The 22,538-nt window shown below is 42.1% G+C and overlaps 3 protein-coding genes across 15 annotated transcripts; 1 reads left to right on the top strand and 2 right to left on the bottom strand.

The window, feature by feature from the left end:
• The first annotated feature begins 731 nt into the window (after window positions 1–731).
• Window positions 732–4,167, top strand: stck (LIM zinc finger domain containing stck). Of its 7 annotated transcripts, none has more exons than XM_020955781.2 (7): window positions 732–1,370; window positions 1,746–1,859; window positions 2,762–2,881; window positions 2,947–3,252; window positions 3,315–3,456; window positions 3,513–3,771; window positions 3,833–4,167. In XM_020955781.2, the coding sequence occupies exons 2-7, from the start codon at window positions 1,846–1,848 to the stop codon at window positions 4,027–4,029; spliced, it is 1,038 nt and encodes a 345-aa protein (XP_020811440.1). In that variant the 5' UTR covers window positions 732–1,370; window positions 1,746–1,845; the 3' UTR covers window positions 4,030–4,167. The 7 variants fall into 7 exon arrangements, with proteins under 7 accessions (XP_020811440.1, XP_020811442.1, XP_086696129.1 ...); XM_086840003.1 differs by having other exon boundaries at window positions 1,108–1,374; window positions 2,736–2,881; XM_086840000.1 differs by having other exon boundaries at window positions 1,108–1,370; window positions 2,736–2,881.
• Window positions 4,159–6,968, bottom strand: Veneno (veneno). Its single transcript, XM_020955779.2, has 6 exons — window positions 6,812–6,968; window positions 6,173–6,742; window positions 5,057–6,052; window positions 4,816–4,994; window positions 4,556–4,758; window positions 4,159–4,496 (listed from the first exon to the last, which is right to left on the bottom strand). The coding sequence occupies exons 1-6, from the start codon at window positions 6,848–6,850 to the stop codon at window positions 4,336–4,338; spliced, it is 2,148 nt and encodes a 715-aa protein (XP_020811438.1). The 5' UTR covers window positions 6,851–6,968; the 3' UTR covers window positions 4,159–4,335.
• Window positions 6,969–21,074: 14,106 nt separating this feature from the next.
• LOC110186795 (uncharacterized) lies at window positions 21,075–22,183 on the bottom strand. Of its 7 annotated transcripts, XM_086839939.1 has the most exons (4): window positions 21,994–22,183; window positions 21,675–21,944; window positions 21,567–21,606; window positions 21,328–21,496 (listed from the first exon to the last, which is right to left on the bottom strand). In XM_086839939.1, the coding sequence occupies exons 1-4, from the start codon at window positions 22,079–22,081 to the stop codon at window positions 21,472–21,474; spliced, it is 423 nt and encodes a 140-aa protein (XP_086696065.1). In that variant the 5' UTR covers window positions 22,082–22,183; the 3' UTR covers window positions 21,328–21,471. The 7 variants fall into 7 exon arrangements, with proteins under 7 accessions (XP_020811733.1, XP_020811732.1, XP_086696062.1 ...); XM_020956074.2 differs by lacking the exon at window positions 21,567–21,606 and having other exon boundaries at window positions 21,075–21,496; XM_020956073.2 differs by lacking the exon at window positions 21,567–21,606 and having other exon boundaries at window positions 21,075–21,496; window positions 21,669–21,944.
• Between the last annotated feature and the right edge of the window lie 355 nt (window positions 22,184–22,538).

Genomic DNA, 22,538 nt, shown 5'->3' on the forward strand with positions numbered 1-22,538 from the left:
TTGTTCTTATTATACCCTTACCGGAGGTATTTAGATAATAATCATAATAATTGAAAGGGAATTTTTTTGCCCGTTATATGGCATTAACTGTAGATAATCATAAACATCTAATGACAATTTATAAAAATTGTCAAAACCTCTACATTTTATGCACCATCAAGAATGTTAATATTTGTCAGGGTAGACAAACTTCGGCTTGCTTAGGCTAAGCTTCTTTCTTGTTGTGTTCTGCCATCTCCCTCGCACGCCTTGCGGCCTTGCGAGTGCTTTGTTTGTTTTTGTTATGCTGGAAGGAAAAAACTCGATTAATAACAAACAATATAAGTAAGAAAGCTATAGTCGAGCTACGACACAAAAAAAAGCGACTGATAAACAAAGAACTCTGATCGATGCCCGACAACTTGTTTTAGTGCTGCTATACAGCAAAAACAGAAACTGCAGCTGGAACTATATGTCTTTTCCGGAAGTCACGGCGAGGGTGCTATTCGCTTACACAAAGCGGAAGTTTGTCGTAAAAAAGAAATGAACTCCAAAAGAATGTGTTTAAGCCTAGAGATAGCAAATTCGTCCATACATACATATGTATGTATGTACATACTAGCGCTAAATTCTACAGGAAATGCATGCAAATCAAGATAGTTCAATGTCAAACTGGTTTTCAAAAGTTAAAATAAGCATGTGTAGCATTTGTTTATAAACAAAATCAAAATAATGTGTATAAGGAGCAGTAATGCTGATAAGGCAGGCGTTACGAAACGAAGCACTGGCAAGCACTGATAAGCGGCTAAGACAAAGGGGTGCTAAAATTCAAGAGTGCTGATCAAAAGTTTTTTAAAAAATTATTTTTAAAGTTTGCGCCAATTCGGCAGACATCGATATATCGATATCTTTATTAATATTCATTACGCCACAAGATAAGTTTGAACCAGTTCACGTCGTCTGATGACGTGCTTGTGTTTTATTATAATTCTTATTAAAATTAATATTCGTTGATAAATATTTCTACCCGGAATTTAAATTGGTAATAGATAAGAAAAAATTAAAACAAACTCTTAACTATTTAAATGGTATTTTGTATTTAATGAGTTGGAGTGGTATTTAATGGTATTTATTCGATTGCATGGTATTACTTATCGTTATCGGTGCACTACTCCCGTCTTCTTCCACGACGTTTTATTTTTCTTAATTCAACTTTAAGAAGTTCATTTATTTATTTATTAAATTTAAATCGTAACTAATCCAGACTATTGGAATAACTCAACCTACATGTATTGATACTGCTGCTTCTTCAACTTTCACAGAAGCTGTTAATTAAATGAAGTGAAATTGATTGGACGGAGTGCTGTGGCCTTAATAACAAAGAGTTTGTTGTAGGTAACCCAAGAGTGTTTGCATGGAACTTAGTGTTTAAAATGTGCAATATGTATATTTTTGTAGGCGATGAAATTCTTTTACTTGTTTAATTTGGCAAGATCCCTTTTGTTTTTGTAATTTTCAGTGTTTTTTTTTCTGATGTGCTAGTGATGCTCGAATTCTAGCGGGAAAGAATTCTATACAAAAAATTAGTTAATATGTACTTAAAAATTGGAGTTGAGAATTTCCAGGATTTCTAATGCTTTTATTTAAAAAATACGAATAAATATTTAAAACCTGAAATTAACCGGATCTGACCACAAAAGCGCTGACTCGACAGCACTGCCATCCATAAGCAACAGATTGATCAAGAGTTTCTTCTGTTTTTGCAGTGTTTTCGCTCGTGATCTGGAATCGTTGTTGTGCCCAAAAGCGTTCTGAACTCACAGGTGCAAGTGAAAGCCAGTTGTTGCAAGCGAGAAAACCAACAGAATGCCGCCCGTGCAGTAAGCTTTTGTTTCGCCCCACATATCTGAACGTCCTTGGGCCCGTAGCGCCCACCATCGATTGCATCACTAGCTTCCTCCAATTTTGCATATGGAAAAATTAATAATACCCTTTAGGGCTGCTAAACATACAAATTATTGGTGCTTTTACACAAGTTAATCCACTAAAAACCCGGGTGGGTCCGGTCCCTCGCTTCGCATTCAAATGCACTTTTTCTGACAGATGTTTGCTTCATCAATGACGTCATAGTCTCATTCAAATTTATTTTTAAACACCGTTTGTGTGCGTGTGTCTGTGTATTGTTTACTATTTGCTAATGCCAGTGTGCGTGCTAAATTAAACAAGTGGGCCGTCTTGTGTTGGCGGCAAAACCAAAAACGAAAATCCAATGGAACTTCGACTGATTAAAGGCGGTGAATGGGTACAGAAACCATCTATGGCAACCATTAACGTGTACTTTCTTGAATCCACTCGTTATTTTTGTTTTAACTTGTTCCCTATAATCATGTAAAATCAAGATTTCCCAAATATTTAGTACTTACACGGCCAAAGGTAGCACATCCGTATTGCTTGGCGTTTCTACTCCAACTAGCATGCGAAACCCGCTACAACGAAAGCTACAAATTCAAGCAATCCACTCATTAAAGGAATGCTTTCCAGTGTGTTCATTCAGCGGAAATATGATTCAGCCAGCGTCAACAGAGCCGGCGATAAGGTCCCTCATTCTCATTATTCTGACCAGTTCATCGCTTCCCGCCCTGCCCTAAAGTTGCCATTTATTCGCTCTTCGATTCTCAAAACCATACTCAAATCATGATGTACTCCAAGGCTGAAGTGTAATGATCTCCCGCTCATACTAACTACTAATTCTATAGCTATGCTGATCTCCCGAACTTTCCAGAGTCCAGGCAGTCAACATGTCGCTGGGTGCAATGCATTGCACGCGGTGCGCCGATGGATTTGAGCCCACCGAGAAGATTGTCAACTCTAATGGCGAACTTTGGCACACGCAGTGCTTTGTGTAAGTTCAGAAGTACCTATCTCCATCGGAACTCCTTAATAATGAGACAAAATAATTTTTTACAGCTGTGCCCAGTGTTTTCGGCCCTTCCAGGATGGCATCTTCTACGAGTTTGAGGGCCGCAAATACTGCGAACGCGACTTTCATGTTCTCTTCGCTCCGTGCTGCAACAAGTGCGGCGAGTTCGTAATTGGGCGAGTCATTAAGGCGATGTCCGCCAGCTGGCATCCACAGTGCTTCCGCTGCCAGCTGTGCGCCAAGGAGCTGGCCGACTGTGGGTTCATAAAGAACCAAAACCGCGCCCTGTGCCACGAATGCAATGCCAAGGTGAAGGCGGAGATTACCGGCCGCTATGTATGCCAAAAATGCCAGTGAGTCGTAATGTGTAGTTTGGCGAGAGGATTGTTTCATTGATTATTATTCGCCTTTTTAGCGGTCTCATCGACGAGGAACCCCTGCGATTCCGGGGTGAAGTCTACCATGGCTATCATTTCAGTTGCACGGCCTGCGGCACTGAGCTGGACTCTACGGCCCGAGAAGTGAAGAGTCGTCCCGGCCTGGCTGCCAACGATATGGTGGGTATCATTAGGGGAAACATTTAGTGTCTACCATTCATTCATTTCTAAAACAGAACGAACTCTATTGCCTACGCTGCCACGACAAAATGGGCATTCCCATTTGCGGCGCCTGCCGTCGCCCCATTGAAGAGCGTGTTGTTACCGCGCTGGGCAAACACTGGCATGTGGAGCACTTCGTGTGTGCCAAGTGTGAGAAGCCCTTCTTGGGCCACCGACACTACGAAAAGCGGGGCTTGGCCTACTGCGAGACGCACTACCATCAATTGTTCGGCAACCTTTGCTTCGTCTGCAACCAGGTCATTGGTGGTGATGGTGAGTCACTCCGTTTTATCCGTGTATTCCCCCCAAGAACTTATCCACTTCTTTGAAATAGTTTTCACGGCTCTGAACAAGGCATGGTGTGTGCATCACTTTGCCTGTTCTGTCTGCGACACGAAGATGACACAAAAGTCTAAGTTTTACGAGTACGATGAGAAGCCGGTATGCAAGAAGTGCTACGAACGCTTCCCCAACGAGTTGCGACGCCGCCTGCGCACCGCTCACGAGATGACCATGAAGAAGAACCCTTAAGCATCTCAACCGAGTTCACACGAAACACAGTGCCTTTGCCTATCAATTTTAACATTCGGAAACTAAAACCCAACTTTGTGCATGTTGTAACTTCTTGTTGTGCGTAACTTCTAATTTAAAAGTCCATAATCGATGGCAGCAACGGATTTTTATTGTGTATTAACAGCTCTTAACGTTGTTATTAAATTGAATTTTATTTATACGTATATAAATGGTTAAAAAAAAAGTATGTTATGGGTGTATTTTACGTTTTGGAATAGGTTTTTTCCATCAAGATATATACTACATATACTATAAGTTAGTTAATTACAAGCTCATTAACTTTTCGATCAACGATCGGCTCTTTATAATCGCTATGTCGCTCTGAATGCTCAGATACATAGCGCCATCAACGTGAAGTAGTTGGTGCACCTTGATGGTCTCCGATAAGTAGGCAACCTGTGCTAAACTTGGTTTATGCGGGAAGCCTGTGAGTGGGATATTAGATATATATTATATTTACATTACATTCAGATATATCGCAAACCATCGATCATGCAAATGTTGGTGGTGCACGGAGTGGTAAAGTCCATGGGATACCGACGAATATCTTTCTCGGCTACATCCGCTGCATTGGTGTAGTCCAAGTACAACACTCGATACTTAGTTTGCATGGGTGTAACATTCACTTTTTCCACTCGGCCACGATACCAGGAGCCCTCAAACTTGGCCAGTACAATTTCCTTGAGACTGTTGGGTAAAGATGTTGTTGTAAATTGGTTAATCAAAAAGGAAAGATGCTTTTACGATGGCTTGTACGGCTCCGAATCGGTGATCTCCGCCATACGCGAGTGCAGGGTGGAAAACTCGGAGGCAAACGAGGAATCGAAGGCTCCAAAAATACCTCTGGCTATTTTCGAGACATCCACTACGTATACGTCGATACCTTCTTTGCTTGAAATGTTAAAGCGGAGCATTTTAAATGGCTGAAAGGAAAAGAGCACTCGGATTATTTGTTCTTATTTTAAGGATTTATAATGATGATTACCGGTACAAGCACAGCGCCATTAATCCCTTTTTCTTGACGTTTCGGCTGAGAGTGATGGGTCTGCACCTCCAGTTGCTTCTTAAGCTGTACCTCATTTGTAGCATCGGGACTTGGCATAGTGGGCCTTGAGTCCAGACATCGCATTAGAAAATCTTTGACAGCTTCATCTTTTCGCCCATTGTCCATGTCCATGGTTTCATTCACTGTGGGCTCTTGGGGCAGGATCAAGCTCCGTATCTTAGAAGTTTTCTTGGCACCTTCAGTGCTTTCTTCCGATTCTTTGGCACTGTCATCATTCTGCGGATTAGAATCAGTCCGATTAATATCTTTGGTTTCGTTTAAATTCTCCTCCATTTCGATCTTAGTGCTTTTGCTATCTTGAATAGGAATGCTACTTCCATTTCCTTCTCCAATTTCCATTTTTTTTTCTGTAGAAGTTTTATTTTTATTATGGCTCACTGTCACAGATTCTTGGCTTGGATTGGGTTTATTTAATGCCAGATCAGCATTAGGGTTCTGTTGCTTGGGTGTCTCTTTCTCGATCCGGTTTTTGTTGCCACTGAACGGATTCTCATATATATTCTTGTTTATACAAAACTCACAGATCCGGGTATTGAGGGACATTTTGGTTTCCGGATCCAGCAGCTCAACGTTGATGGCGCCAGGGGCTTTCGTATACACGACCAAAAACTTCTCACCTTCGAATCGGGAGATGAACTCGATGACATCCTCGGTAATGGCATAGTTGGGAACGTTCTTCAGCTGCACCTGGACACTAAAGGATGGCAGTGAAAGCAGCTCTTCGTTGATCTCGCGCATGTCTGAAAGATTTCGGGACTTGACGATTCCCAGGTCGAAGAGCAGAAGTCGCGCGGTGTGGTGGCCCGTTGTAGTCATCACAGAAGCTCGCTGAAAAATGCCGTTGTAACGGGCTAGACAGTAGCCGTGGGGGCGTGCCTTCACCATTATGGGCATTTCATTCCCCATGACATTGACCTGAACAGCAGAGTTGAAAACAAATTAGAGTTTAAGAATGATATCTACGTAATACCCTTTAAGTTTGTTGTCATTTTCTTTCTAAGTTCAATTGCGATATAAACATATACATATACAAACCTTCTCGCACATTTGGGCAAATGACTTTTCAGCAATTTCGGAGGCATCGCGTATGTAGCAGCGGTTCGGGGAACGGAATCCTGATATGAATACGAGGCTATTGCTCGGAGGCACGATCGCTTTTGGTGGCGAAACATTCTTGTTTTTCGCTTTGAAAGTGTTGTTATTCGAGACGATGCTGTTGCTGGCGTGCGGGATCGGTTCACTGGTAGCAGGAACACTTTTAGGGGCAGCACCTACAGCGATGTGGCCGATCTTAGTTACAGTACCAGCACATTCCAGGTTCGGTATATTGAGTGGCAGGGGCGATGGGCGGCCACTCTCGACTACTACCTTATCAGGCTTATCCAAGAAATTCGCTCCCTCCATCGACAGTTCCTCGGAGCTCTCGCCTAGTTGAATCGAAAACGATTTCGGATAGACGAGGGCGGGCAGCGGGAAGCAGATGTAGCGGTGGCGCTGCCAATCTTGAAGCTGACATTCTTTGGAGCAGTAAAAGTCGCCGCAGCGCTGGCAGGCTCTTTCAGCTGCGACTGCGCATAAGACGCAGTGTCCTTTTTCAGCAGGAAGCTGCAATAGTTCCATTTTAGGGGGTTCCCGGACTTTAACTTTCTATAACCCATTTTCAAAATCCCTTACCTTGGCACCGGCGATTGCTACTAGGTTTTTGGGCCCCATTTTTTTCCGTCGTTAAAATATTAAGCACTTTTAAAAGGTAAATTTTTTTTATGTTAGCACAGATTCGATTTTACCAGTGTTGTCAGCTAAGCTTATTTCAGCCTAGATCTGATTTAGTATATTTAGTCTTGTTAATGTTTAAATACTCCATTCTCACTGCTGAAGCGGAAAAATATGCAAGAATTTAAATTAACTATTGAGCTTTTTGTATAAATAGTTTAAAGCATGAATTTCTCAGGGTCTTTAACGACAGTTAGTTAGTTATTTATTTTCACTATTTTATTTTAGCTTTCGAAGTTTTTTAAATTGTTTGGAAAAGCTTCAAAAGCTAAAATAGTATTGTGAAAATACCAACACTAGCAAGAGTATGAAAAAACCTATCGATAGGTTGTCTTTCTCACTTGATGATGATTGACCGTTACAGCTTGAATCTGTTTGTAAGCTTTGGACTTCCAACGAAAGTGGAATTCCTCCTAGGTTTCTAGTTCATCTTCTCGTCTGTGCAATTATTTTGTTACCGCATTTTTCTTCGTATCCTCGCCATGTTTGAACCCGCGCAGTTAATCATTGGCACCGATAATTGGATAGTGGATGTCTTTATTCGTTCAGAGCTTCTTCAGCTCTAATTTATAGCGTGCATTATATTCGGACAGTTTAATTTGGTATCGACATTTATTAATTTGCCTCGGCTGTTTTTTTTTTTTTTTTTTTTCGAATTTGACCACTCAAGGCTTTCAACACTCTTAGCCATAGGTTCAGTTTCCCTTTCCTGCCGGGCTTCATATTTGCATGCTCGAAGCGCAAAGAGGGACAGCATCAGCGGTGCACATTAATTAGGATGGTTCATTAGACACATGTCCATCAGAAGTGGCCCAGGTCCAGGACGGAAACTGAAGCCGAGACCATGACCGGGACAAGGGCTCGACGCCTGCGCCGCCGGCTAGGGAATATATTCCGAACCGAGCTTGCACGTTGTGTTGCCTGTTTTATGTAATTAAGCCAGGCGCTCACTATTCAAGTTGCTGCTGGGTGTAGAGACGAAATTAAGGAGTCGGGACGAGGGAAACCTGTGCACTTAACAAAATAAAAAAGGGTTTCTTTGCAGTGTTCTAGTATAAATTCAAATAGTTGAAAAATAAAGTAATCATAACGAAGTTCAAAGGTATGTTAAAATAATTATAAACTATTTCGTTGAACCCCTTTCGACATAAATAGAGTTAAACACTAATTGTACATCCAATTTCTATGGACTTTCTAAAAAAATTTATTAAATGTATCCTAAATTGTATCAACAATTTTGTGAAAAAATCTACTTTGAATTAAATATAAACCATTGTAAAACCATTGTTTTTTTCCAAGTGCTTTCCGTATACGCCTCGGTGTATCACGAATTGGCAATTGAGGGCCGAAAGGCTTTTAAGTTCTGGGCAAGCGCAATTTTCAGACAGCCTCCGCCGCATCAAGATCCGCATCCTCGTCCTTGTCTTCTGCGGAGCGACGTTCGCTCGTCAGCGTTTGAGCCAATAATTATGGTTATTAATCGGCCCGGGAATTGGCTGCTAATTTGCAGTTTAGTTACAAATTCTGGCCGCCAGCGTACAATTACCTCCTTAAATTATAGCCTCAAAATAAACAAAACACCGCAACGCCAACGAGAATTGCAACGGCCAGGACTCTGCCAGCCAGTTTACTTTATTTCAGAACAGTTCTGTTTCAGTTTCAGTTTCGGTTTCGGTTTCAGCTGTTGCCCAAAACTTCGCACCAGCCAATATACACTAAAGAATTAAGAGATTTCACTTTTCAATAAATTAAAATTTTTTTCCAAGATCCTGAAACCCTTTTGTACTGAAATGCATTTGGCGTTTTACTACTATTTTTCTTTGTAGAATTAATTTTTTTATATTCAAACTCACATAATTTTAAAAAGAATTAAATGGTAATTAAAAATGTATTGCAGGTGAAATCTAGTTTTCCAAAATATCCAAATTTACAAAGTTATTTTTTAATACTGAGTGGAAATTATGTAAAATTATTTTCGGTGCCGAGTCCACGCACCTAAAGCTTTAGCGTGTTTGCTTATCACGAGTCTTATCGCCGATTAAGCCAGGTCAATGCTGCACATCAGCTAATGATCCCCCAGAGCTCCGCCAATCGCTCCGGCTCCAGCACTTGATAACTCCTGGAACTCATAATTAGACGCCAGTTCGGGGGCGTTACTCAATCAGGAGTTGATGGCACAACCCTCTTCCTTCCATTGGGCCCAGCGCAGCTGCATCATCATCATCATTATCGTTGCATCGTAGAGCACTATCCTGCTGGCCGAACTACAACATAATTTCCAGACGTCGTCGGCGCGTCGCTCTTCCAATTTCGGAGGCTGCGCTGGCAACACTTTTGGACGGCCAATTCAAATCGTGTGCTGTTTATTTAAATAACCATAATTTACCGCACCATCCAGCCAGCGCCCCTTTGTGCCCTGCATTTGATGCTATGTATTTATTAACCCCCACACACATACTGTACAGAACCGAACCGAGGCGATCCTTGGCTTTTATAGCCTGGCACATGATTTTCCTGGGCTGTGAGAACATAAAAATTCAATTTAATATGCTCTGCTTGCTCCGTTCGGATCATTGTGGTAGCTTCTCCCTTTTAAATTGCTGATTCTGATTTAGCCGGATAACGCCTTGTCTTTGGCCAACATTCAATGCATACAACGACTGGCCATCTAAATTTGACATGGGTGTTGATTTTTGTGCCATATTTGGGCTATATCGATCCCGATTCGTGACCACATAAAATCCAATTTAGAGCGACTGAGATTCAGTAACATACTTTTTGGCTTACGGGAAATACGAATTTTATTTATTATAATATTTTTTAGAGGTGCCCCAGAAATCGCTTTAAATTTAAAAATTATATGAAGCAGAAATTTAACCTGCAACACTTTGTTGCACTCTTTTGAACGGTTCCTTAGGTGATTTTCCTTAAACTTATCTAATATTTATCACCCTTTTATTATTTTCAAGTCTATTTATTATACTTATTTATGTGAAACAGCTATTATGAATGAAAAACTATGACTTTTGAAAAGTATAGCAAAGAAACTAATACAAAGAAAAGAGGATATCCATCAAGAAGTACTTGAAATAAAATGTATTTGCATAATGCCTAAGCCATTTTCTTCATCGCCAAGTGCCAGGACATAACGCGCCTAATCGCATTATAAACAATTGCAATTTATGATCCCACCGTTGGGAACGTCCCAAAGTGGCCATGGTCAAGTAAAATGGCCAAGTTGCCTGGCTCCAATAATCTGCGGCGATCTTTGCCTAAGTGGATCCTCAACCCAGCCGATTGGTGGTTGGTGGACTCAGCACGTCAAGTTTAGAAAAATGAGCTTGTTAACGCTCCATGATGAGCCCAGTTAGTGTCTAACCCGGAGCCAGATCGATCCCATCCGATGGCCGGCTCAGATGGAGATGGATGGCTGATGCGGCAAAGTCGTCATAGTCGCATCCGATCCAAAGACTAGTCATTAGGGCCTGTGGAAAATTACAACACGATAACACGTAATCATTAGCGTGGCTCCGGGACAGTGTGAGCAAACAATTTTGGGGCTGAGCTGCCAGGCCACTCAGTCAGTTCCCAACTTCAATTTGCAGTTTCATTATCAAACGAGCCAAAGAACATAATTTGACTGAGGCCAAACATTTGGCAACAGCAAACGACAAACAACGAGAGCCAATTTGCAGTTCTGGCCAAAGCCGGCAGTGGTGGTAGTCCGTCTATCGATCACGTTTCGAACTGAAAGCCACGATGGCTGTGACGATCGAGGGCTGCACAGTGGTAAAATATACTCAAGAAGTATACAGAAGAATCGTTAATATATATTAATTTATTTAAACATTATCAATTGAAGATATATTTCAGTAGTTATTTGAAAACAAAACGAGGTACTGTTTAAGATACTGACAAGTAAAACAATAATTTCTCATGATCGATTTTGGTTTTTGGGCGTTACTTTTAAAGCTTCAAGACTCTGCAATTCAGAAAGAATTCTTAACATTAGGCAAAGTTAAGTGGTATGTATGTATTTTTTCCATATCCTCTTTACACTGTGCGATGCGACTTGGCCGGTAATGCGGCGCTTGGCGGCTGCAGTTGCAGTATCAAAGTTTGTCCGAGACGCCTTTGCTGCCCCAAGAGAAGTGGGGCTCAAGGGAGGGCGGACAATTTAGAACTTTTATACAATTAATTGCAACAGTTTTGTGCGAGGAATGCGCCTCGGAGCGAACCGTTGCTGCCGTTCTGCCGTTCTAACCACTTTTGGCCCGTTAATTTAAAAATTGTGCTCACGTTCCGGCAATTTGCTGACCACCCACATGCAAATCCACCACAACTCCATACTATACCTTTGATCCCACTCGGGACCTCGTTCTCGAGGAGTGCGATACGATTCGCAGAAAATTTGCAGCCCCGACAGCGAGTGAGCGCAATGCAATTTGCATCGAGCATTTGATTTGATTCGAGTTGAGTTTGCATTGGGATTGGGGATTGGGTGTGCGGATTTGTGGTCTGCTGTTTGTCTAATTTGACACTTGGGGCAGTCGCCAATTTGCCTTATGGGTTGGTGTGGCTGTAGAGTCCACATAGCACACACATACAATCGAGGGGGGGGGGGGGTGCGGGTCTTTGTTAGCATTCGGTGCACAAGGATTGGCTGCCAATAATGGGTGCTAATGCTGGGTTTCGTCTCGAATTGGCCATCTTGTGTGCATGATTGAATCAACTTGTTTTCGAAGGGAACCATAATCCGTCAGATCCCAGATTGTTAGTTCTTGTAGAGTGCTGGTTAGCAAAACGCCAAATGGTTAATTATTTTTAATGAGCAAAATGCGATAAAACATGTAAGACGATAATGGAAAACGTTTTTTTTGTAAAAGTCTATTTGATATCTCATTCAATTGAATAAGTATATATTTTGTGGAGATTAATTGTTGATGTAAATTTTTATATTTTATTTAATTTGTAATGCAAATTAACTGACAAATTTGCGAATGCCTATGAAGAAACCAATCGACTCAAGCTGGAATTCGAAGTCAGAGCCAGACCCAGAGTACACTCAAAGTCAGTTGCAAAGTTGCAGTCACGAGCATCATCAGCGGCTTCTATGTATGCCACGTTACGATTGCTGGGCTGGCCGGCTGGGCTTCCCTGTATGGGCTGTCCGAAGAAGACGAGCCACGGGAAAGACGGGGAAGACAGGAGAGGAGTCCCCTGGCCGAGTTGGTCAGTCGTCTGCTGCTGCTGCTGGATACTCGAGTCCGAGTCAATATATATTCCAAAGGAATTCCGCAAATAATTGCAGAGCGTCCAAAACTTATGGCAATTGTGTGGTTGGGCGGGCTTGATACGATTCACTCAGAGAAATTGGAAATATTGACATATTGAATATGAAAATATATACAAATTATCCTCAATACCCAATCCCCTTTTACGTCCCTTTTCTTTCCTTCAAAACTCTGATAAAATATTCCAAATTCATATACATTTTTGAAATTCTTACTCTACCAAGTTCTCCTATTTGTTTCCAATGTTACCTGGCCCATACAGACGGGCGGCTCACGTCGCATACATCACGTGCAGCAGACAAAAACAAAGCTGAACACTTTTTCAAAAGCTCAGAAAAAAAGACTCGAAAACATTTCGAATGCAAATAAAAAGTCGCGCCAATAAACTAGACTTCGCGACGGCGGCGCAGACTCAGACAATGGCAATGCAACCGGGATTGGGATACGTAGTTGTGACTGGCACCGGGACCGGCCCTGGGACCTCTGGTGGTGGAGCCAGAGGAGCCACGGTCCGCTGAACGACGTCATGATGTCTCGCTGGGATTTCGAATTCAGCCGGCCCAGCCCCGCCTGCCTCGGAGTCTCCCGATCGCGAAATTGCATACAAATCGGTTGTTTGGTAAATTTAACATAAGCGCGTCAGTAGCGCCTCTGGTCCGTGTCCGTGAGGCTGTCTTGGCGAGCTTCGAATAATTCAAGGCGGCCAAAGGCAGTCGGAGAACCAAACAATCACTCCCGTGCACAGTGTGGCAAGGAATCCATGAATTTGTTGGCAATTAGCAAGGCTCAAGGCTGGGGACTGGGATTACTTGTTGAAGCGAAGCGAATAAAGCTTTTTAGGCTCTTAACAACAATCTCTATTTTATGCTACATTTTTGTTTTTAACCTTTTGTTGCATTTGTTAACCGTGTTGGCATAGTATTTGGGGCTCGTGATGGTAGTGCATTAAATTCTTTAGAAATTCCTTGAAGTTTAAGAGCCCAATTCCTTGGATCTGTTGACCAGGGTTCTGGCCGCTCCTATCCTGTCGTGTACACATCATGTAAAAGGCATTCCCTACCCCTTGGAGCCGCTATCCTTCCCTCCCTTCAGTGCGCCCCTCCCAAACGATTTCCGTGTTCGCGGCGCATGTTGATCAGTGTCGGTGTCCTCGTCGTCTTTCCAACTGATGCTGCTGTTGTGGCATTGCTGATGTGGCGGTTGCCGCTGCTGCTGCCGCCCATTTGAGTCAGGCGTTTGGGCGCTGCAATTTGTTTGAGTTACGGCGCTTGTAAGCACACTTTAAGGATCCATTGTATTCCAATCAATAAGACGGCATGACAATGGGACAGAGGGAGCTCGGCTTCGGTCCGCTCCGGCATCGGGCCCCCATTGAATGTCGCAAATGTGTGTGGAGCGCCGTTTGTCGCCGCCTTTTCAGGTCCTTTGGGTATTGAGTAGGGACTGAGATTTTTTGTGGTTTGTGGTTTTTTCTTTTTGGGTATATATGAAATTTTGTAATTTGCAATTGAAGCTACAGCCTTGTGTATCTTACAATTATTACTCTTGCAATTATTTACAAATTGATTTTCCGTCCTGTTAGTTTTACCTTACATGTTTAACTTGAAACTTTAGATAGATCAACATATATATTAAATTTATATTAAAGTCCAAATTCTACAGTGTCAATTTATACTTTGTATACATCTCTCTAAAATATGCTACAAATTTCTTTAAATTCTACATATATCCTTTTCGAGAGTGGATCTACCTTTTTTTTTATAAAACTCCAAGTGAACTAATTCCAAAGGTGATCGTTCCTTGCTTATTTTCCCAAGCCATTTGCAATTCAATTGCGTTGATGCGATATTGGCGTCGACTTCCTTGATCGATTCAGTGATTAACTGGTTCTGCATTTAACTTCGCAGGCATATGTTACATAGATCGAGCATTAGCACGCCTTTGTGGCAGAGCCAATTGCCACCTCAGCAATCACTCCCAGCCCGGCCAATTGACTTCCAATTAAATGTGTCAAGCGACTTGGCGGCCGTGCACACGCCAGCACGGAGTGCGCAGAGCTGACTACTACATTGTTCGACCGATTCTTGGCCAGAATTGCATTAGCATATCGCAGCACGGGAACCTGGGAGCGTATGTTAAATAAGCTGCACTCACAAAGACCGCAATCAGAGCCAAATTTATGAGCAGCTACATACAAGTTTTCCAGACACTCTACGAATATATCCACATAAGTTCAATAAGCAATATACCCTAAGCTTTTTTTGTGTTGAACTTTTGATTGGTTTTAAAACTGATTTCAAACGCTAAATTTACGTTTTATATAGAAAAGGTTTTTGAAAGCACTTTCAACAAGAGTGTAAGAGTTAGAAAGCCGAAGTTTATATGCACTTTTAGATTACAATTAAAGTTATTCAATTTGTACACTTCATTTTATCTCATTTTTTTTCGAAAAGTCAAAGTTTAAAAATCTTATAACATCTTTGTTTTTGTAAGATTAAAAAATCTGCATATTCAATTAACACTTTTATAAATTCAAAATTTTTGCCAATTTTTGAATTCTTTATAATAATGGAAATTTAAAAAAAAATTAAATTTGTTTCGGACATGGCTAGAAAAACTCGCATGTTAATGCTGATCAAGAATATATATGATTTATAGGCTGGGAAACGACTCCTTCACAGAGTTTATACCCTTCTTATTTCCACCATGTTCCACCAATATTTTTCTAAGTGCAGCTAGGTTGAGGAAGGGATTAACGAGGATTAGGAGCCTTGGTAGCCGCATACAATTGGCCATTCCAGTCTAGCTGACGATCTGACAAACTGACGTACTGACTGAATGACTGCCTGGCTAACTGACAGATTTCCGCAGAGGAGCCTTAGCTTCAACTCCAGCTGATGGCATTTACGATAAATTTACCCAAGTCATTTGACAACGCTGCTTCGGTGCAGTGCAGCCAGTGGGGCATCATTATGTGTGCAGAGCCACAAATATGCAAATGGGCACAGCGGCTGCTGATGATTGTCGAAAGCTGTGGTTAGTGCCAGGAGAAGCGGCAGAGGCAACAACAAAACAAACAAAATGTCGCACATTAAGCGGCTGAACATATCTCAAATGTCACGTATACGTCATGTCTGCCGCACCGCTGACGAGGCAGCGGCAATTAATTAATCCTGCACTCCGCGCCAAGGCTGGTTGGCTGACTAACTAGACAGTGCTGCAGGTTCAGGCCCACATCTTCATTCAGGGATCGCCTCATTCATGGGTACCCACTCGCTAGCATATTAAAACGTGTCTAGAAACAGGTGAAGATGTTCACATAAATTACCACCTCTTCATTATTCGGGCGTGCGCAGAGCTCAGCACACGGGGCCAAGGTTGTGGAGAACTTGCCTCAAGCTGAGATGTATTTTACGCAAGAAAATATTATCAGTTGCGTTAAAAAGAATGCTGAACTTGAATTAGTTTAAATTGCATTCGCTTGCGATCTTGAAATTTGCCAATTTAATTATTTTGAATATAGCCACTGTGCCGCACAATACCGCTGCAACACTGTGGCTCTCTGGCTCTGAGTGGTCTTAATGGAATTTAATTTCTTGTTAGCCACAGCAACTGCAACTGCATCGCGATAAGCCGGAGCCTTACCGGGATCCTGCGTGGCTGACCCTATGATGCCGCACAGCTCAGAGCCTAGAGCCCCGGAGCCCCGGAGTCCCGGCGCGGAGCAGCCTCGTTTCCTGTGACACAGTTCTGGCAATTAGTCATGGGAATCACGTATACGCCCTGCGTGTCTGGCAGCCATTTTATGTCGAAACGGCCATCAACGTCAACGCTGGGACTTTTGTAATTTTAATTACTTCCCCAGTGCTCGTCTGAGTTATTGGCTGCGCAGGAGTAGGGAGTAAGAGCAAAGAAAGGACTTGCTTGCCAGATTGTTTTACAACATAATTAAGCAGTTTTGTTGTGGGCGCATTATGAAGCGCAGCCGAGAGTGCAGCGTGTTACCTGTGCTATGGGGGCACGGGCATTAAAAACGTCACTCACCAACGCCCCTGTCACTGTGCGAAATATGCTCCTCCTCAGCTGGAGTGGGTACCACTCTGGCCAAGTTCTGTTCCTGCTTGCAACTTTATTTTCATGCCCCCGGCAACAGCAACAACAGCAACGACAAGTCAACAACAATTCGATACACACTTGCCACTTGCCACTCCCGGCCAAGATCCCCCTGCCGCCGCGAGCGACGGAACCCATTCCATCCGATTGGCGACTGCCTGGTGTGAAAGCGTGTTGCCATCCTCCGATCCAGATTCCGATTCCACTCAAGATTTAATGCACTTGCAAAAAACGGACTTAACTAAATATTTGTACACTTGAATCCCAAACTGAACTCCTTATTTGGAGAGTGTATCTGAATATTTGGAATGCTAGCCAATATTTCTCCGAGTGCAACCATCTGGGAGATGAGTCCTGAGTTCGGACCTGGATCCAACTCCGTCCGGACTCCGTCCGTCTGCTAAAGCGTTCAGCATCGATTCGTTATGATTGCATGTTAAATGGCTCCCGCTGAGTTATTACGAGACAAAATCCTTATTTATCGCTTTCTGATTTATTTTGTAAACGATTTTCATGCCCATCGCCTGTGGACGAGGACGTGGATGAGGCTGACGATGAGGCTGAGGATGAGGATGAGTCTTGGAGTTGGGCACCAGGACCTGGAGATGGAGATGGAGTCGCAGTTGGACTTTGGCTGGCATCTTGATGGGCTGGCTGGTCAGGTTGTTTGCTCAGCAGAATCTCTCGGTTGGCTTTTTCCAATTTTTACTGATTTCAACGCCTTGTTTTTATGGCCAGCAAAGGGTTCTCTCTCCTCTTTTGGCCCTCCCTTTTATTACTTACCTGTTGTGTGTGCGTTTCCCTTATCTCTTTCGAAATGCTTGCTGCTTACTTAATTTTGACATATTTATTTTTATTGTGCACTGTACACACGGACAGTGGGAGTTGTTTCCGACCAACACCTGGGGTTGAGTGGGATTGTGCGGGTCAAGTTGGGGTCTCCAGCTTGGTTATTTGATTTGCAGAAAAAATACAGTGTTATTATTTATTTGTGTAATGTGTCCAATTGAAGTGGGAAATTTATTATATATGTATGAAGGAAACGGAGTGGTTAAATAATATGTATAATATTGTATAAGCTAGTAGTTACTATAATGGGACTTATGTTCCAAGCTGAAATATTTTTAATATTATTATAATATTATTATAATCGAAGTACATTTCCTTTAAGTAAACTTTTATTAAACGTAATCAGCAGCCATCGTCATGGTTTTTAAGAATCTCAACAAAAACATATTTAAAAGTTCATTCTTCTTTTTTCAGGCTTTCCTTCCTCTTCTTCGACTTCCATAAATGTGGACGCAATCTTTAGTTTGGCATTCTATAAACAAGTGTCACTCAATTGGCCAATTTCTCGACACTTTAAACTCGTCCGGACACTGAAACTCAACTCCAATTTCCCAGTTATGCCCAATGAATGCGGGGAACTGAGAAAAATATCCACAGAGAAAGGGATGAGCAAGAGGAGCGGTGCCTGGGGAAGTGGTCGACGCCTTCGGTTAACAACCGAAACGAAAGAACCGAACATGGCTTATTAAAACGCAAAACGGCTTTTTACGATGGCAATAAATTGGTGGCGGGAATCGGCCGGGGAGATCGGTGGGGCATATGCAAAGCCAAAAAGGAGCTGCAAGAAAGCAGCCAACAAGAGAGGCCAGCGTTTATGGCTTAAATTAATAAAATAAGCTTTGTCAGACAATTTACAATGCGTCTTCAGCGAGCAGATTACGAGCACGCGGACACGATCCAAGCTGCCTGTGGAAGAAGCCTCATCATCATCATCACCACCATCCGCATCGTCATCATGTGGCCGGGAGAGCAGCCAAGTTAGTGGAGATACTAACAAGGCAGGAACTTGCCGCACTCATTGACACCAAGGCTTCCAGCACCCTTTCACATATTTATATTATAATTCCCCCGAGACTAGATTACACCTTTTTTAGTCATTTAATTTAAAATTGGTAAAGACAAAATTTAGATATTTGCATCCTTGGGGAAATCAAAATTTTATTTAGAAGTTTGCAAAGCATTAAAGACGTCACGTTGTGCTTGTGCCCCTTTGAAGGGTATTCGGTGTTAACAACCAGCGAAGATCCAGTGGCGACATTGAATGTAGCCTGACTGTCTGCCCCAGCCTTTGGATATTTCTGGCTCTTGGTGAGACAGTGGCGGAGGACAGGATGCGGAAGACCACGGGGAGCGGCGGCAGGAGTCGCGAGAGTTGCGGTGTTTGTTCGTTAATTAGTGAACATATTTCGTATAATCGGTGTCATATTAGTTATAAATTGGATAAAAGCGTAAAACGACAACTTAATTAATTTTAAATTCAAATTTATAAACATGAAACTTGGTTCTCGGTTCTTGGTGATAACGATTGGGGAAGCACTCGCAGTCCGGGCTAATCATTCGAGGCATAGAACTAAGTCGACGGTGCGTCCCAGACATACCCCTTGCCTGCCGTGGTATTCACTCTGCCACAGCTTCATTTAAATTCTGTTCTCCGCCTGTGCCTCTGCACAGCATCCTTTTGGCAAGTTCCGAGAATCGCGGACCGGCTGACCGGGCCCACAACATTCGATTAGGTCTGCCGTGTCGGCCGCTGATATATTGCCAATGATCATCAGCGATCATCATTTTGTTTTGAGCAGATTGCATTCCGCGGGGAACGGAGCAGGGGAGAGGGAAGCGGGGGAAAAGAGAAGAAGGAGGAGTGAATGATGCTAAATTACGTTATAACTTAATTCATTAATAAATTTATAAAATCGTCGTGTAAGTTGCTGGTCAAAATGCATGGCATTGAATTTACCAAAGGCCTTGGCCTCGATCAACTCAGAACGCATAGAATGATGATGGATTTTCGTATATAAATTCATCGTTGGTTTTTTTAGTGAGATTTAGTTGATCTCCACTCCAAGTCAAGCCGATTGCCTCAAAAAACTGTAATTAATGTGGCTTTTTCTCTATTTAAAGACGATTTGCCTAATTTATTTCGATAAGTCACAATTATTAAGATATCATTATCAGGCCTCGAGCTCAGGTCGTCGTTGCCTGTGGGCAGATTGAACAAAGATCGCGCTCTGAATGAATCCAAACACTGAATGAATAAATGCGAGTTTCACTTCCTCCTTGGAATCTATGACCGAAAACACATTTATACACTTTCTGGGCGAGAAGCGACTTTTGTCGGTGGTGTAAAAATAACACTTCGCCAATCGAAGAACGCTTTTGAAATATTTTTCATAACCGTTGGGGTTATCAATCAATAATTGTATTTTTTTTTTTCGTTTTGAGTGGAGAGTGAAAGATAATAAAAAAAAGGGAAAGAGGAGGAATGTCACATTTGACAAGGGTTTCAATGAATGAAATGAGCTTTGTCGTCTTTCGGGCCGATCATTGATTAATGCGATGTTTTCAGGGGATTAAGGTTCCATAAATATTTAAGCTGATAGGACAACTACTGTCTACTTGGTTTTTTTTACTGTATAGATATTTATCGAGTAAATAATTAAACCCGTGATACATGATGCTTTATTCCTAAACTAGTTCTTTAGTGTTCTTAAAAATACATAAAATCGATCCACTGTTAAATATTTCTTAATTTACATACAAGTACATAAGGCTGACAGAATGATTTATTCTGTAGGGCGAATTTTTTGGTAACTTTTCATTGAGAGCTTGCTGTTTTTTTGCTCGGTTCACCGCTCTGCTCCTTGAGTCCCCCTTAAACTTTTGATAAAGTGAAGACTCGAAGCGTTGACAGCTCGGGTTCCCAGCATCCAGCTCGCCGCATTAATTTAGCTAATCCTGCCGGAGACGATGATGATGGGCTGCTGACGATGATGATGCGCGGACTGGACAGGAAGAAGACGAGGATGAGAAGCAGACAGAATCAGTGGCCAGCGCTGACTGATTTTATATGGTTATAATTCTGGCTTTTGACAGCAACAAGCCTCGTTTGTCGTACTGCAGAGTGTTGTTGGCCATTGCCATCCCGAGGAATGTCAAATTAACACACAATGCGCCAGCTAATACATTAAACAATATATGGCCAGATATCGGAGATAGATATATGTACATGTGCGGGGTGCAGAGCTGCGCCTTCCCCACAAGTTGTGTACTCGTAAATTGTATCAATCGTGTAAGTAGCTGCCAACATTTAAGAACAATTTTGTGAATCACTTAATTTATGCAAGTGCTACAAATCGCAACCTTGTTGCAAAAGCAAGAAGCAAGAAGCAAGAAGCGGGAGCCAGAGGCATTTATCCAATTCGGGAAACCGATCCCAGCCGACACTCGACAAGGCTAATAAACGATCATTTAATAAGCGTTTTAATGCCAAATTTACGATCGTTTTATTTGCATAAATTACCAAAGTTGCCAACTGTATGCACATTAATTTCCCCAACAAATTGCCAATAAAATGTTATTTATGTTGCTATGCGAAATATACAGGCAGTCGTCGTCCACCAAAATTCCTTCAACGCAGATCGCGAAGGGCACGGAGTGGAAAGGTAACGACGACGATGACTATATATCCACATTATCCATATATCCCGCCTATATGGACAGTCAGCCAGAGTCAAAGGTAGTAAAGTTTATGAGCTTTCGGTTGGCGTTTTGTTCGCTCACCTTATTTCGTCTTGTTTCGTTTTATATGAATTTCGCCCTAATAGAGTCATAAAATTCGGCATTCAATGGCCGGGAATCGCTGTGATTCTACAATAAAGTCCTGAAAACCCACTATATACACTATCTTGATCTATAAACAACTAATTAAAAGGTAATAGTTTATTCACGAAATATGGAGCATAGGATTATCCCCGACAAGTACTAGTATATGTGTAAAGGTTTTCTAGCTCGATCATGATATTTGTTTTTAGCATTTTAATTTGTGCCTATTGGGAAAATGTGTGGTGCGAATCATCAATGGATCTTCCGTGGAGCCCGGGAATCCAGGTGACCATCCTCTCGGTCATGTCAAAAACCTCAAAGGCCTTACAGAAGTCGGCGAACAGTATGTGGTTCGAATCCGAGTGATCCATTTCCTTCATCATCGAGTCCACAATTCGCATTATCTGGACGTGGTCCAGCAGATTCGAGAACAGTTTGTGGACAACAATGACCAAATCGTATTTGGTGATGCGACCGTCTTTGTTATGATCGTACATGTTGAATAGCACTGGGAAAAAATACGTTAATATATTATACGAACAAGTATGCTTTCGCTTAAATCTGCTGTTTCGCCATACTGAAATCTGTGTTGCTTTCTTTTGTTGAATTCACTAAGGACTTTGTGAGCAGAAAAGACGTTTCATTAATATTCTTTGTGTATATAACTTTCATATACGAACTCTTACTCTTCAGCTTCTTATCCTTAATCGCGTTCTTAAGCTCATCGGTGGTCCTTAACGAATGGGCCTGAAAGGTGCTAAGGAATAGGGCAAAGTCGAGAAACGTGATAGTCTCCTTATCCTTGAACATGCAGTTCAAGATGGTGGGCAGCAGGGGATTCAATTGCAAAAGTCCCGAGTAGAAATTGTACTTGTGCAGCCTATTGGGGGGATTCTTGCCACCGCCGGCGAACGCACAGAAGCGATTGTACAGGTACCTTATCTGACTACGACTCACTATATGGAAATGGGCTGCGATTAGATCCTCTTAAGGATCCAAACTCACATGTAGTTTCGCTCCTAAGAGTATCCATAATGTCCTGCGGCACTGCTGGACACAGCGAGGCGGTCTTCCTCAAGCCCAAGCATCCCATTCCAGACTGATGCTTCCAACTAAATCAGATTTTCCAGAAAATGTACAAATCGTGTACTAGGAAGCATTTCACAAGTGTACATAAGAGGCACTTGCTACTTGATTTTCCATTTTCCTTTTCTCATTTTCCCTTTTTCCATTTTGGTTTTAATTACTACCTTTCGAGATCAGTTTAGATTAACATCGGATATCTTTATTTCGCTTTTTTTTATGGAGATTCGACCATAAAAAACAAACCGATTAAAATCTCCAAATACAAGTAGCTGCGACAAGTAACAAGTTGAGCCCTCATTACTTATAAAGCATATTACCCCACTGAAAATCAAAATTAAACCGATTTAATCTCTCGTTCTGAAACCAACTCTGTCCGTAATGAAAGTCAAGTATCCGTTTGTTGTTTCTAAAATTCCCTAAAGGCTCCTGTAGAAAACAAATGTGTAAAATGGTGCATGAAATGT

Source organism: Drosophila serrata, unplaced genomic scaffold (assembly GCF_035046125.1).
Source record: "Drosophila serrata isolate PLE 108 unplaced genomic scaffold, ASM3504612v1 contig_382, whole genome shotgun sequence".
NCBI classification, from domain to species: Eukaryota; Metazoa; Arthropoda; class Insecta; order Diptera; family Drosophilidae; genus Drosophila; species Drosophila serrata.